We start from the raw sequence: 14,128 nt of genomic DNA, 5'->3' as shown, positions 1-14,128 counted from the left end.
GCCGGCATGCACCTATGGGTTCTTGATAAACCTAGGATCTCGTAATTTCATATGTGCTGTGTGGTTGCACCTGAAGGTCGGGCCTGCCCCCCTCTCTGCGGTGGGGTGGTGGAGGCGAGCACAGTGACCTCCCAAGTCGGCCCGGCCTGGGCCCCGTCTCTGTCCTGGGTGCCGCGGAGGTGCCTTCCGGTACCATACCGCGTGCCCCTCTCGGCCCAGGGGTGGGCTGGGAGGTTGTGCCCTCCCGGGGTCCGTGGGGTCTGGGTGGGGATGGTCATCCCCTGCTGGGGGGGTTGCCCCCTGGCCACCGACGCGCTGAAGTGGTGCTTGTTCAGGGATGCGGGGTAGGTGCCCAGGCGGTTGGGAGTGGTCTGGGGCAAGGGGTGGTTGGGGCCCTGGCGCTTCTCTCGCTCTGATGCCAACAGGTCTGGCGGGTGGCGCCCCGCCCGCGTGAGCCTGCCTCTTAACTCACGCGCGCTTAATTTTGCACTGGAAATTTTTTTCACGTCGGGCACATACACATTCATTCAGGTTTTTGGGGAGAGCCGGAACAGAGCCGTACAGTCCCAGTAGGTAGGTGTGTCTGGGGAGAAAATCTGTTCCCCCTTTGTTTTCAGAAGTAAAAGGCTCTCACTCCAGAAGTCTTTTAAAAGTTTACTTATGATCACAAGGAGAACATCCATCACACACGGAGTACAATGATGCTCTGATGCAGCAGAGCTCAGAGGACTGTTATCATGCTGAAAGGCAGGCTTAGCTGGTAAAACAATGGTCACATGATTAAAAGAAAAATATGTCATATCATGAAGCGGAGGTGCATGGCCAGGCCGTGCATTACCAATTAAATGTTACATTGTACCTTTTCAAGAACACCTTTGCGCTTGAGAGTGCCTGCCTCCCTGCCCTCCCTTGCCTCCAGATGTAGACAGCTGTGCTCTGAATTATGAATTTTTAGGTAACGCTTGTACAATAATCAAGCTTAAGCTATATATCAACAATTGAGACGCATATGTTGGGAAGGAATTCCTTGTCAGGGTCCCACACTTTTCTATTGACTAATCCGAGCAAAAGGACTGGAAGTACCCTGTCCGCTATTGTAGGAGTGTGCCGCCGCCCACACCTAACAGCAGCTTACTTTACGTTTCACGGAATTAAGGGTGGGACCTGCTCTTCGTCTGGGACGTCGGTTGCTGGGGTCGGTGCTCTGATCCCGCGCCGCCCTATGACGGCCTTTCGGTGTTCTCCTGCTTACACCTTCTTTTCTCTTTTCTACCCGGGCATCCTCCTTGGGCCCCGGCACGGTTCGCTTGCTGAGTGCCGGCGGGGTGTAGCCCCTTCCGGGTGGGGATCCTGTCCTGCCCCGGGCCTAGGGGCTGTGGGTGTCCCGCGGTGTGCTGCGTCAGTTGGGGGGGCTGCGGATCCAGGTGGGCGGCCGTTGGGGGGGGGTGGGCATGGAAGGCAGTGGCGCATCATCTAATCCCCCGAGGGCCGGTTAATGGGGGCGCGGATGGTCTGGGGGACCAACCTGGGTCCCGGGGAGATGGAGGTGGCCCCTTTGCCACGGGTGGGCCACGCTCGCTCCCCCCGATAGGCTGGGGAGGTGCTAGGGCCCTGGGGCAGCCCTCCTGCAGCACTTCCACTCAAGGACAGTTCACATCCTGGTTTCTCAGCTGTTTGAGCTGCTTCCCTCTGGGAGGCGCTACAGGTGTTTAAAAGCAAGAACAAACAGACTGGGAAACAGTTTCTTTGTTCAAGCCAGCTCCACCCTGAACTGCCATTTGTAATACCACATCACCCAATGTGCAATATTCATTTACATGCAATATTCTATGTGCAATACTCACTTACGTGCAATATGAATGTGCAATATTTAATGCCTTCACTCTCAAACTGCTGCTAGTTCACTTCCACTATCTGCACTGCTTATACATAGGACTATTTCACACAAATGTTATACTTATTTATACGACGAAATTTTTATACTTTAACTTTTAAGATTTTAAAGTACCATGTCCCGCACTGTAAAGGGAGATGCTCCATTTTTACATATACATGTACATTTATTTCGTTGTACAATTGTATCGTGACAATAAAGGACTATTCTATTCTATTCTATTCTATTCTATTCTATTCTATTCTATTCTATTCTATTCTATTCTATTGCTGCAGGACTAAAAATAAATATAAAAATAATAAAAATAAATAAATACTAACTATATTTCTATTAGTATTTAATAGTCGTAATATTTCAAGCTTAAAAAATACGAAGGCATCAGCACAATTAGCATTAATAGGTTTACGTCATTTTGATTGACTGTCAAATGGCCAATGATCGCACTTGTTTATCCAGCTCGGTCCAATCACAAAGAGGACAAGGCGGAGCTCGGCGGCACCTTACAGTACATGGCCGTCAAATAATTAAAAAAAAGCAGCCAAAAGTTTTCATCCGGCTAAACACTTAGGATGAATGGAACAAGCTACGCCAACTTTGACAACCAAGAGCACGTCTTGAAATTAGGGGAGACGTTCGAGAAGCACCCCAAAAGTGCCTACCACACCGTGAGATGTAAGTGGACGTTGTATGTGTGTGTGGATTTTTGTTCCTGCTTCCCCACACGGGCTAACGGTAGCATGCTAGCTTGATGATTATTTCCTTTTCATTCGATGGCCGACGGTCCTACAAAACTAACGTTCACTTGAGTGAAAGCGTACCGACCTCATGTTTCTTGACGATGTCGGTGTTTTTTATGTTAGTTTATTTTTAATACATTTATTCACTGAGAAAATTAGTAGTAGCAGCTGTCAAATACTAGCTCGTGTGTTATCCTTCCGTCAGTAGAGGAACGTCGCCATCTAGTGGTAACATAGTGACAGTACTACTCATCGTGTACCCATTTTTGATGGTAAAACAAATAAAAACATCTCTTGCGTCACTTTGTGCCTGTTTTTCTTTATTAATATTATTTTTAAATGTTTCACTTGTACCCTCGGTTCCATATTTAGAATAGGAAAAGATCACTTGAAATTGGAAACATCATTCTGCCGTAGTTATCTGTTGACGTAGTTATTATTCACACTTAAAATTATTTTTTAATACAGTATTTCACATCTTTCATGAAAAAAATACCTTTTTAAAACATTCCAATTCGGTAAAAAAAAAAAAAAAAAAAGTGTGGCCTACATGACACAAAATGTGATGTCCACATATGTGGACGCCGGGTCTCAATTATATTATTTTAAACAACCATTATTATATATATACTGTATATATATATTTAATGAAATAAATAAAATTATTAATTAATAAGCTGTTCGTAAAAACATGATGAATAAAAGCAGAAATATACTCCAGTTATGGCGCAAAATAAAACTAAAGGATTTTTTTCAAATCTATTTTGTACTTATTGCCCCCATTGACAATGATGGACGCCCAACTCATTTACACTGGGAGGAGTGGCTGTGAATGCTCGTTATATTGCCATTGACGGCGCTATACGTCCAATCCATTCCTACTAGGAAGGACGAATTCGTCCCTTCAAATCAAAATGGATTGGATGTAAAGCACCGTCATTGGCAGCTAATAAGTTAAATGAGAGGATAATTTCATGTAAAATGCTCCACGTTCATCCCCAGATGATTTCAAACCAGCTTCGATTGACACAGCCCGTGAAGGAGATCTGGAAGTGGGAAAAGGAGAGCAAGTCACCATAACTTTACCAAATTTAGAGGTGAGTGCTTTCCCTTTCTGTACAAGTAAATATTTAAAAATCATCTTTTTTTTCCAAAAATTCGTTTTAGGGCTCCAGCGCCCCAGTGACTGTTTTCAAGGGATCCAAGCGCTCATACATGAAGGAGTGCATCCTCATTGTCAACCATGACACCGGCGAGTATCGACTAGAGAAGCTCAGTAGCAACATTGCGGTCAAGAAAACCAGGTGCCTGACTAGATTTTCAGAGAGTGAACTCCATGTATATGACACTTTTTTTGGTCTTTTTTGTGATGCCTTCCAGAGCTGAGGGCAGCAGTAAGATTCATTCCCGCTTGGAGCAGCAGCAGACGGGTCGTCTCGGCCAGCAGTTGAAGAACAGCAGCAGTGGTAGCGCAAGTGGAAGCAAGAGTTCAGCAGGATCTAAAAGTTCTCCGCCAAAAGAAAAGACGGCGCCCGCGTCGCCGCTGGATGATATTGAGAAAGGTAGCCTTCACTTCTACCTATGATGAAATAACATACAGTGGAACTAGGGGTGCACAATATCCATTTTTTGAAACCGATATCGATAACTTCCTGCTCCTCAAAGCCGATACCGATATCGATAACCGATAATAAATATATATTTTTTTAAATGTATAAACTGAGTTTTTGAACACCTGGAGGTTTCAACACAAAAAAAAAACAACTAGTGGTGGATTCAACATAGATTCGCCTTTGATCTCACCAGATTTTTCATAATGACATGAACAAAACAGTGCGATTCACTTCTGCATGCCCAACAACCTGCTAAAAATTAATGCACTTCCATAAACCACAAGTCTTGGTCTTTTCCTGCTTTCATGGGAAGACACCCGTCTTAATATTGTGAAAGTACAACAGAAAAATACACATATACAATACTCAATATACAAAAAACTGCACAATACACTTATAGACCGTACTCACCAACGTCACAGAATGACGTATCGCTGTATCCGGCCGCCATATTGTCCGTCTGTGTTTATCCGTATTCTCAATGGTTTCAATTTGTCGTGCAATTTATAGTGCAATTCATGGAAGCCCCTGTGCTTTTAGATGCGGTAAACTCATTGGATGCGTTGCATAAAAGGCGTTATGTGGAAAAGCTTCGGTCTATCCATTCGCCAGATCCATATTTGATGCCTAAATCGATATTTTTCGACCCGCTGTCTTCGCCCTCTCTGCCTGACATCTGCTACCCTGATATCTACAACTATCTTGTCCACACAAAATCAGCCTATTTTCACGAAAGTTTGAATAACTTTAAAGAGCACTCTAAGCAACATTACCCCGTGTGACCCTTTCCTTCCAATTGTCTAAAATGGCGACAATCAATAAAAAAAAAAAAAGTTGACTGCGATGGCCGACGCTTCCAAGGACAGGTGGATATTGGACTATTTCTTCAATAAAACACGCAACAACTGTGTTTGCCTCATTTGCAAAGAGACAGTTGCTGTTTTCAAGGAGTTCGATGTGACACAATTTTACCAAACAAGACACGCTGACATGTACAACAACATTACAGGGAAGATACGCAGCGAGAAATTATAGCAACTTGAAGCTAGTTTAATTTCACAGCAGCAGTATTTCGCAAGAGCCCGAATGTCGAAAGAGAACGCCACAAAGACGAGATTGTTGAAATTATGAATGATAAAAAATAATAAAGCAAATGTGACACACAGAAGGGCTTGCTAAAATTTGTTTAAATATATTGTTCTATGTAAATCAGCCAAGGTAGCCTCCCACATTTTTACCACACCAAATCTGGCCCCCTTTGCAAAAGGTTTGGACACACTTGTTTAACTTCTTTCACTTGGTACCAGCTAAATATTATTCAAAAAATAATGATGGTGGAAGAAATAAGCATCTTGAATTTGAAACTGTATGTTGTCGGCGATCAGCCTCGCAATGATCTCAATTGTGGTTGTCAGCCCAAAACCCTCTAAATATATATTAAATGCATCTTACCAGATATAAAATGACTACTACATAATCTGTAGTGATCGTTTGGTACCCAGTTTTCTCGTGGAATTGCAGCAGTCCATCTCGCTCTCCTCTCCGGGCCTCTCGGAATACGGTAAAACTTCAAGTCTCTCCGTCTATCTTCTCTGTTACTGCAACCAACCGCCACACACGCCTTCACCATTATGATTATTAATGTTAATGAGCAGAAAAACACGCCATAATAGGAGGAATTTACGTAGCGGTAATGTGTCAACACGATGAGTAGACGGACAACATGGCACGGAGGCGTGGTTGTGACGTCATGTGAGTAGGGTCTATATACACAACTATTCTATATATAGCATAGCACACTAGCTTGAGCTACTAAAGCATTGGTTGACTTCTATAACACAACAACTTATGAAGTTCTGTACATATGACCCTTCACCACAGAAGTAAACATATGTTGCAAATCCATATGTTATAGTAAACATAAAATACTTAGAGACATATATTTCCGGGCGGAAAAGTAACAGAAAGCATTCACGATTGTCAATGCTACCGCTAGACACCGCACTGTGTGGGTGAATGAGTTTGTAATGTGAACCAAACTGTAACAAAAAATAGGTGCAGCGTATTATTCTGACCAGCAGGTGGGAGCAATGCCCCGCAAATGGTCAACTGATTTCCCATACTAGTGTGTAAACTGTAAAGCCAGCACAGTACATATTATCGGTCCTATTAATAATGTTATTGGATTTATCAGTGTGACGTCATAATTCCTATTATCGGTCCGATAATTATCGTGCACCAGTAAGTGGTACCTCAAGATACGATCGTTTTGACACACGAGTTTTTCGACATCTGGCGTAAAATTTGACTCGCAATTTGTTTCTACATCCACCGATGCTCAAAATACGATGATTTTAGACAGCCTGGCAGATTCTTTGTTTTACCGCAACACGGACGCACGGCGGATTTTCTTGTGAGAGAAATCAACGGGTTCCAACTAGAGCTGTCCCGACTAGTCGACATTGTCGACGTCATCGATGACGTAAATCCGTCGACGAGCACAACATCCCGTCGACAGTAAATGAAGGGTTAAAAAAAATATATGCGTGGAAAGTTCAGAATGTCGGACGCTTGGTATGCAAGCGGGGAAATCAGCACAAAGCAAAAAAAGCGCACCAGAGAGTCCAAAACATTGACTTATTTTTAAAGAAACAAAGGAGGGTACACTGTTGTGTCCTGTCTCTTCAATGCCAAGCTTGGCTGCACATCGGCCGTGAATGATAACGACAGGAGATTGTAAGTCCATCTAACTAACTAATAATTTGTTTTATTGAAGTTGCTAAGCCTGTCGCGATATGCAATGATTCCATTTATCGCATGGTAAATAAAAATGAGGGCGGTCATTTTCACGGCTGCGTTTTATCGCTGCGCGTGTGTGCATACATGTGTGCGTGTGTGCTGATAGTATATGAGACTCCAGTTCTTTTCTGTCATCAACACGCTGTAGAATTAAAGTTCAGACATACAAAATAAGAAAACACATCTATATCAAACACAGTATACGTTAGCATTGCTACATTGAGGTGAATGGGGAAAAAGACGACCTACTTTAGCCGGCTATAAAACAGGCAGCCTTGTCCAAAACTTGCAGTTAAAAGGTGACAATTCAAACATGAAAAATCGCTGGTTAACAGCATTTGCAAAAGGAAAAAAAAAATCTATTACTGACACCACATGCAATGACAAAAAGTGTTTTTTTTGGCGGAATGTAAAAGCATAAGTTTGCGGTGTAGCGAGCCTACTTCCTGTGAACGTTTCAAAATAAAAGCATGTCATGTTCGTCATATAAATAACAATTTCTGGAGTTAATCCCACATACTTCAGATTCTACACTAAGAATACCTTTAAAATGACACCCTTTATGAAAAGTCTGATTGGCAATGAATAATTATTATAATACTATTATTTATAGTACTACAGTATACTATAATATTAATGCTAGGTATTTTTTGAATTGTTTTGAATCATGTTGGAAAGGTGAAGTCAGTGTTCTGAATCTGTTTACATTCCATTCTTTTGCACAAGTTAATTCTATCAGCATTTGAACTCAGTTTGTGATTTATTATTGTTATTTATCTGTTTATTTGTACTTTAATAAAGAATTGAAGTGTTCCAAAATGTTTTTCTGAATTGATAAGCGTCAACATAAATTTCATTGCTAAATTAGTAAAAAATAAATAAATAAATAAATTTAAATTACAAGATTAGTCGACTAATCGTAAAAATAGTCGTCTGATTAATCGGGAGAAAATTAGTCGTTTGGGACAGCCCTAGTTCCAACAATGTTAATGCAGGTGGTAAAAAAAAGGTGAGGCTTACCATTGAAATGAAGATGGAAATGATTGGAAAATACAGTATGAGTGTGGTGTCCACGTCCGTGAACTGGCTCGACATTACGGCCGTAGAATGTCTACGATCTCAGCGGTCCTCCTCCGTTTGCCAGTCTTTATAAGTTAAGGTGACAATTATTGTAACATCGCCAAAGAAATCGCCAGCTTAGTCTGGTTTTTAATCATTTATTTCAGAACTTGTGCAACACAACATGCCTACTGTCCCTCGCAGTTGACGCCCAACAACAGAACACGAAAAGTGAAAGTAAAAAAACTAATGCACTCTCTCTCACTCTGTCATCAGCCACGCGGTGTGTTCAGGTACACCACGCAAAATGCGCCACATTAGAATCCGATTCGTTACATTATTACAGGTATTATTATTATTATTCAAATTTGTATTCATAATTTATTTGTTTTGCTCTTTGTAATTGCTATTTGCAATAGTAAAAGCAGTATTTATTAAGGATTTGGTGTAGGTTTTCGGGCTGTGGAATGAATTAATGGAATTATAATGTATTCTTATGGGAAAATCCTGCTCGACATACGAGCGTTTCGACTTACAGACAAGGTCCTGGAACTAATTAACTTCATATGTAGAGGTACCACGGATTAAAATTTTCTTTTTGCGATGTCACCTACAGAGCTCATGGCGGAGGCAAGAGTAATGGACCAGATGAGTAGCGCCAGTTCCTCCAACAGTTCTTCATCCTCCAGCAGCGACGACAGCTCTAGCAGCAGCGACTCTGAGGATGAGCGCGGCGGTAGCGCCGGCGCTCCCCCTGCTGCGCCCATGGCTCAGAACAACCACAGCATGCCTGTCCTCACCAGCAGCAGCTGCCAGCAGCCAGGAGGAGGGGGTGGCGCAGGAGGAGGACTCATGAACACGCTCAGTAAGTAAACAACTTTTGCAGTCTTTTTAACTCTTGAACTGATATTAACAGCGAAGGGCGTCTATTGCCTTCAGTGTCAGTGAATGAATTAATCAAATGAGCAATTTAGAAAAATGAGAAAACATACCGTAATTTTTGGACTATATGGCTTACCTGACTATAAGCCGATACCCACTAAATTTGACGCGAAAACCATAATTTTTGTTGATAGATAAGCCGCACTGGACTATAGCTGCAGCTGTCCTGACCGTATTATGGGATATTTACCCCAAAAGATATTAACCGACAACACGTTATTTGACCGTCAACTGTTAAAGTTGTTAAAATTGCTACCGTTTTTGCTAGTTCCCTTCTGTCTATTTTCGACATGTTAAAGTTTTAAAACTTTCATCATTTAAAGATAGATTCAAGTCAAGATTTTGCCGATTTCTGAATATTTTAGATAAAAAGTTGCTTAAGTTTGCTAGGAAGGTTCACTACAACAGAGCCTTTCTTAGAATTCTACTGCTTCAAAATGGCGGCTGTTTATTAACGCCGCCGTCTGTCATTTCGCATGTAGTTCTATAAGCATTTGATACAGTGCCTTGCAAAAGTATTCGGCCCCCTTGAATCTTGCGACCTTTCGCCACATTTCAGGCTTCAAACATAAAGATATGAAATTTAATTTTTTTTTGTCAAGAATCAACAACAAGTGGGACACAGTCGTGAAGTGGAACAACATTTATTGGATAATTTAAACTTTTTTAACAAATAAAAAACTGAAAAGTGGGGCGTGCAATATTATTCGGCCCCTTTACTTTCAGTGCAGCAAACTCACTCCAGAAGTTCAGTGAGGATCTCTGAATGATCCAATGTTGTCCTAAATGACCGATGATGATAAATAGAATCCACCTGTGTGTAATCAAGTCTCCGTATAAATGTACCTGCTCTGTGATTGTCTCAGGGTTCTGTTTAAAGTGCAGAGAGCATTATGAAAACCAAGGAGCACACCAGGCAGGTCCGAGTTACTGTTGTGGAGAAGTTTAAAGCCGGATTTGGATACAAAAAGATTTCCCAAGCTTTAAACATCTCAAGGAGCACTGTGCAAGCCATCATATTGAAATGGAAGAAGCATCAGACCACTGCAAATCTACCAAGACCCAGCCGTCCTTCCAAACTTTCTTCTCAAACAAGGAGAAAACTGATCAGAGATGCAGCCAAGAGGCCCATGATCACTCTGGATGAACTGCAGAGATCTACAGCTGAGGTGGGAGAGTCTGTCCATAGGACAACAATCAGTCGTACACTGCACAAATCTGGCCTTTATGGAAGAGTGGCAAGAAGAAAGCCATTTCTCAAAGATATCCATAAAAAGTCTCGTTTAAAGTTTGCCACAAGCCACCTGGGAGACACACCAAACATGTGGAAGAAGGTGCTCTGGTCAGATGAAACCAAAATTGAACTTTTTGGCCACAATGCAAAACCATGTTTGGCGTAAAAGCAACACAGCTCATCACCCTGAACACACCATCCCCACTGTCAAACATGGCGGTGGCAGCATCATGGTTTGGGCCTGCTTTTCTTCAGCAGGGACAGGGAAGATGGTTAAAATTGACGGGAAGATGGATGCAGCCAAATACAGGAACATTCTGGAAGAAAACCTGTTGGTATCTGCACAAGGCTTGAGACTGGGACGGATATTTATTTTCCAACAGGACAATGATCCAAAACATAAAGCCAAATCTACAATGGAATGGTTCAAAAATAAACGTATCCAGGTGTTAGAATGGCCAAGTCAAAGTCCAGACCTGAATCCAATCGAGAATCTGTGGAAAGAGCTGAAGACTGCTGTTCACAAACACTCTCCATCCAACCTCACTGAGCTCGAGCTGTTTTGCAAGGAAGAATGGTAATTGGAGTAAAAGGTGGCGCTACAAAGTATTAACGCAAAGGGGCCGAATAATATTGCACGCCCCACTTTTCAGTTTTTTAATTGTTAAAAAAGTTTAAATTATCCAATAAATTTTGTTCCACTTCACGATTGTGTCCCACTTGTTGTTGATTCTTGACAAAAAATTAAAATTTTATATCTTTATGTTTGAAGCCTGAAATGTGGCGAAAGGTTGCAAGGTTCAAGGGGCCGAATACTTTTGCAAGGCACTGTATCTAGGCGTAGATTGTAGGCTGTCTGCTACAGTCAGGAAATATTGGAGCCATCGAGCCTAGCATCGCGTTTGCTACAGCGTCACAACACTCTTCTCTCTGTGTCTTTTCTCGCGTCATTTAACCAACGTAGTAACGCACGTTGCCGAAACGGTGACAAAATCCGAACGGAGAAAAAAAACGTAATGCACAAAAAAACGTACAGATCTCGAACGTACGGCGTACACATTTAAACATTAGTGCTCACTTGTACAACTTTATTGGTATGTCCTAGCATGCATTGCAGTGCTACATGTGTAAATAACAATCAAAATTGAATGTTCTGTGCTAATTATTTCTTCAGTTACTATTCCAGCTGTTTCATTAATTGCTAGTTATGGTATTTGGTAACACTTTGAAAGTGGCGCAATAAGACAGTCATAATTATGACATGACACTGTCATGAGCATTAATGACTGCTTGTAACAGATGTCTTTTAGCGTCATCTGGCAAATTATCTCACTTTTGAATGGATGTAAAAGATCTGAGATGGACATAAAGGGAGTTAGACATAATTTGCAGGGTGACACTAAATGACATACATCATAACTAAGCACTCAGTAATGCCCATGATAGTCTTATGACGCCACTGTCAAATAAAGTGTTAGCTATTAATCCAAATAAATCAACAAATAAGCCGCATTGGACTATAAGCCACAAGATTCAAAATGAGGGGAAAAAAGTAGCAGTTTATAGTCCAAAAATTACGGTAATAAAAAATGATAGAGTTAAACCCAAAAGTCTGGAGTTGGTTAGCGGAGTGGGTTTACATCTGACCCAATTGTAGCTCACTTTCTGATTGTTTATTGTCCGGAGAACATTCTTCGCCAAGCCCGAGACTCCTTTGTGATGTAAACTCCTTCATGTTTTTGTCTTCCAGAAAACGACCTACAATTAAGCGAATCTGGCAGCGAAAGCGACTGACCCGTCGCCAGTCACTACGTCCGCTCACTTCCATTTCCTTCCTTCCGTCATCGCTTCTTTTTGTTTGTAATGCAAGTGGCAGCGTGTTCGGGAATCCTGGGAAACGCCAGTGTTTTTTAAAACATGTCTACCAATCAAGTCTTAAAAGTGCCTATCGAGGTGCTTCACATTTCAGCTCGGCATTATGGGTAATTTTACGATGTGCCTTATGTGGATCACATACATAAACTTTTATTTTTTGTGCAAACTTCCCCCTCGTTTATTCGTCTTGTTTGCTCAGCTCATGTTGACGTGCTGACCAAATGGCACCATTTGCCTTCTTAGAATTCAAGCTAAATTATGATAAACGTAGCTCAAGCTTTTTCCAAAATTCAGTTCCTACACAAGACATGAACTTACAAATTATATCACAAAAACAAGTTGTCTATGTCGGTTGTCGGATCCCACACTTTTAAAAGGATTATTACCTTTCAGGATATCTTGAGCTTGTGGCCAGTTATCAATTTATTTTAGCTGTCATTTCTAATTGACAGGGTAGCTAGTTCCCGTAATGTCTGCTTACGTGTCTTCTTGCCAGTATAGTAGTTTACCCCGTGGCTAATTGCTTTCATAGCTAGATTTTCAAAACATTCAACGGGTCGTAGCTTTAAACCTGCAATACTTGAATCCAAAATGTATATTTCTGCAAGCGATAAAGGCCTGTCATTGCAGTCTTTTGATCAACCTTTTTTTTTTGCACCTGTCTTTTGCGTTGAAGCGGTCCTGTTTGTCGAAGGAGAAAAATAAAGCCTTAATTTGGCTACGCACCAGTTTAAAATTAGTTCCATTCGGTCTCCTGTTTTTTTTCATCTAGATTCTAGAGTACCTTCAAAATGGCTGCATTGACTTTGCTTCAGGTCATCTTGTACACTGGTATGAAAAGTATCAACCTTTTGGAATTCCTCACATTTCTGCATAAAATCACCATCAAATGTGATCTGATCTTTGTCAATATCACACAGATGTAAAAACAGTATCTGCTTTACAGCATGCAAACAATGACAGAATGGGGAAAATAAGTGAACCCTCTTCCTAAGGAGACAATTAAAACAATTTTTTACCAAACAATTTAAGTCAGGTGTGTGCTCAATCGCTGATGAGTGGTTTAAAGCTGCCCTGCCCACTATAAAACACACACCTGGTGAGAATTTTGCCTGGCTCTGCCAGACTATTCTCCCTGTATTTTTCAAAAACTGAGAGAAATAGTCTGGGAACCATCCCATTAACGGCCTCTCGAGCAGGTACAAAATCAGTCGACAAATCAGATTCGTTTATTTGCGTGACGTGTTCTTACCGAGCAACGTCACTCTTGCGCATCGAAAGTCGTCTCTACAACACAGATGGTCAACGGGAGAGCCGAGAATATGTTCCAATCCACGGTAAAATCAGTTTTAAATTACTAAAAACACATCGACGCGAGTCATTGACCACAGTCTGTCTCGCGCTAGCCATGTTGAATAAACTCCGCTCTCTTCGTATGTTTACTTCCGCAAGTTTTTAAAAATGTGTAATTGTATTTTTATTGGTTACGGGCGCGTTTTTTTTTTTTTTTTTTTTTAAATTAACCTGCAGTTCCACCGCCATCCAGCAGAGAGAAACCTACACATAAGGGTCTCCAACTTTAACTTCCGCTTGAAAGACCAAAATGGGTGGCGCCAAAGCTTGACAACAAAGCGGTTACCTTCTACACTGGCAACCACAAGCAACTGTCCTTTTATTCTCAATTGGATAAAGTTCAACTTTTAAAAGCAAAAGTCTCGCGGATTTGTTCTGGCTTTTTGATTGTCCAGATGTCCAACATGGGTCCGATGAGCAAGCATTATTTTCTCGTGCTGTCCATCCTGGAAGGTGAGTTTCAGTACCACAGCAACCACACCAGCCAGAAACGTAATATAAGTCCTATTTTTAAACGGTTTAATCGACATAATGTTTTTATTTTTGCTTTAATTATCGGTAACCACTTGTTTGTCGCCTTAGCCGGCTAACCCCCTGCGTCAATAACTTGATAAAAATGTTC

The 14,128-nt window shown here is 41.5% G+C and overlaps 2 protein-coding genes across 3 annotated transcripts in view; both read left to right on the top strand.

Moving 5' to 3' along the window:
• The first annotated feature begins 2,357 nt into the window (after nt 1–2,357).
• On the top strand, nt 2,358–12,321 carry eaf2 (ELL associated factor 2). Its single transcript, XM_057853158.1, has 6 exons — nt 2,358–2,566; nt 3,634–3,728; nt 3,799–3,935; nt 4,012–4,193; nt 8,719–8,967; nt 12,029–12,321. The coding sequence occupies exons 1-6, from the start codon at nt 2,464–2,466 to the stop codon at nt 12,070–12,072; spliced, it is 810 nt and encodes a 269-aa protein (XP_057709141.1). The 5' UTR covers nt 2,358–2,463; the 3' UTR covers nt 12,073–12,321.
• A 708-nt stretch (nt 12,322–13,029) lies between these two features.
• The window catches only part of cep120 (centrosomal protein 120), a 39,958-nt gene continuing 38,859 nt past the window's right edge, over nt 13,030–14,128 (top strand). For both annotated transcript variants that reach the window (XM_057853157.1, XM_057853156.1), the window contains exon 1: nt 13,030–13,959. In XM_057853157.1, coding sequence (XP_057709140.1) covers nt 13,902–13,959 — 58 coding nt within the window. In that variant the 5' untranslated portion in view covers nt 13,030–13,901. The remainder of the gene's footprint in view (nt 13,960–14,128) is intronic.

The sequence above is a fragment of the Corythoichthys intestinalis genome, chromosome 12, assembly GCF_030265065.1.
Source record: "Corythoichthys intestinalis isolate RoL2023-P3 chromosome 12, ASM3026506v1, whole genome shotgun sequence".
In the NCBI taxonomy this organism is placed as follows: Eukaryota; Metazoa; Chordata; class Actinopteri; order Syngnathiformes; family Syngnathidae; genus Corythoichthys; species Corythoichthys intestinalis.
Note: the sequence above shows the minus strand (reverse complement) of the source record. Positions and strands in the feature narration are given on the sequence as shown.

Bases quoted from the DNA above. Each gene is read 5' to 3' on its own strand.
- eaf2 (XM_057853158.1), top strand. From the start codon at position 2,464: ATGAATGGAACAAGCTACGCCAACTTTGACAACCAAGAGCACGTCTTG. The intron at 3,729-3,798 runs GTGAGTGCTTTC...AATTCGTTTTAG, and splicing joins TAACTTTACCAAATTTAGAG to GGCTCCAGCGCCCCAGTGAC. The intron at 4,194-8,718 runs GTAGCCTTCACT...TGTCACCTACAG, and splicing joins GCTGGATGATATTGAGAAAG to AGCTCATGGCGGAGGCAAGA.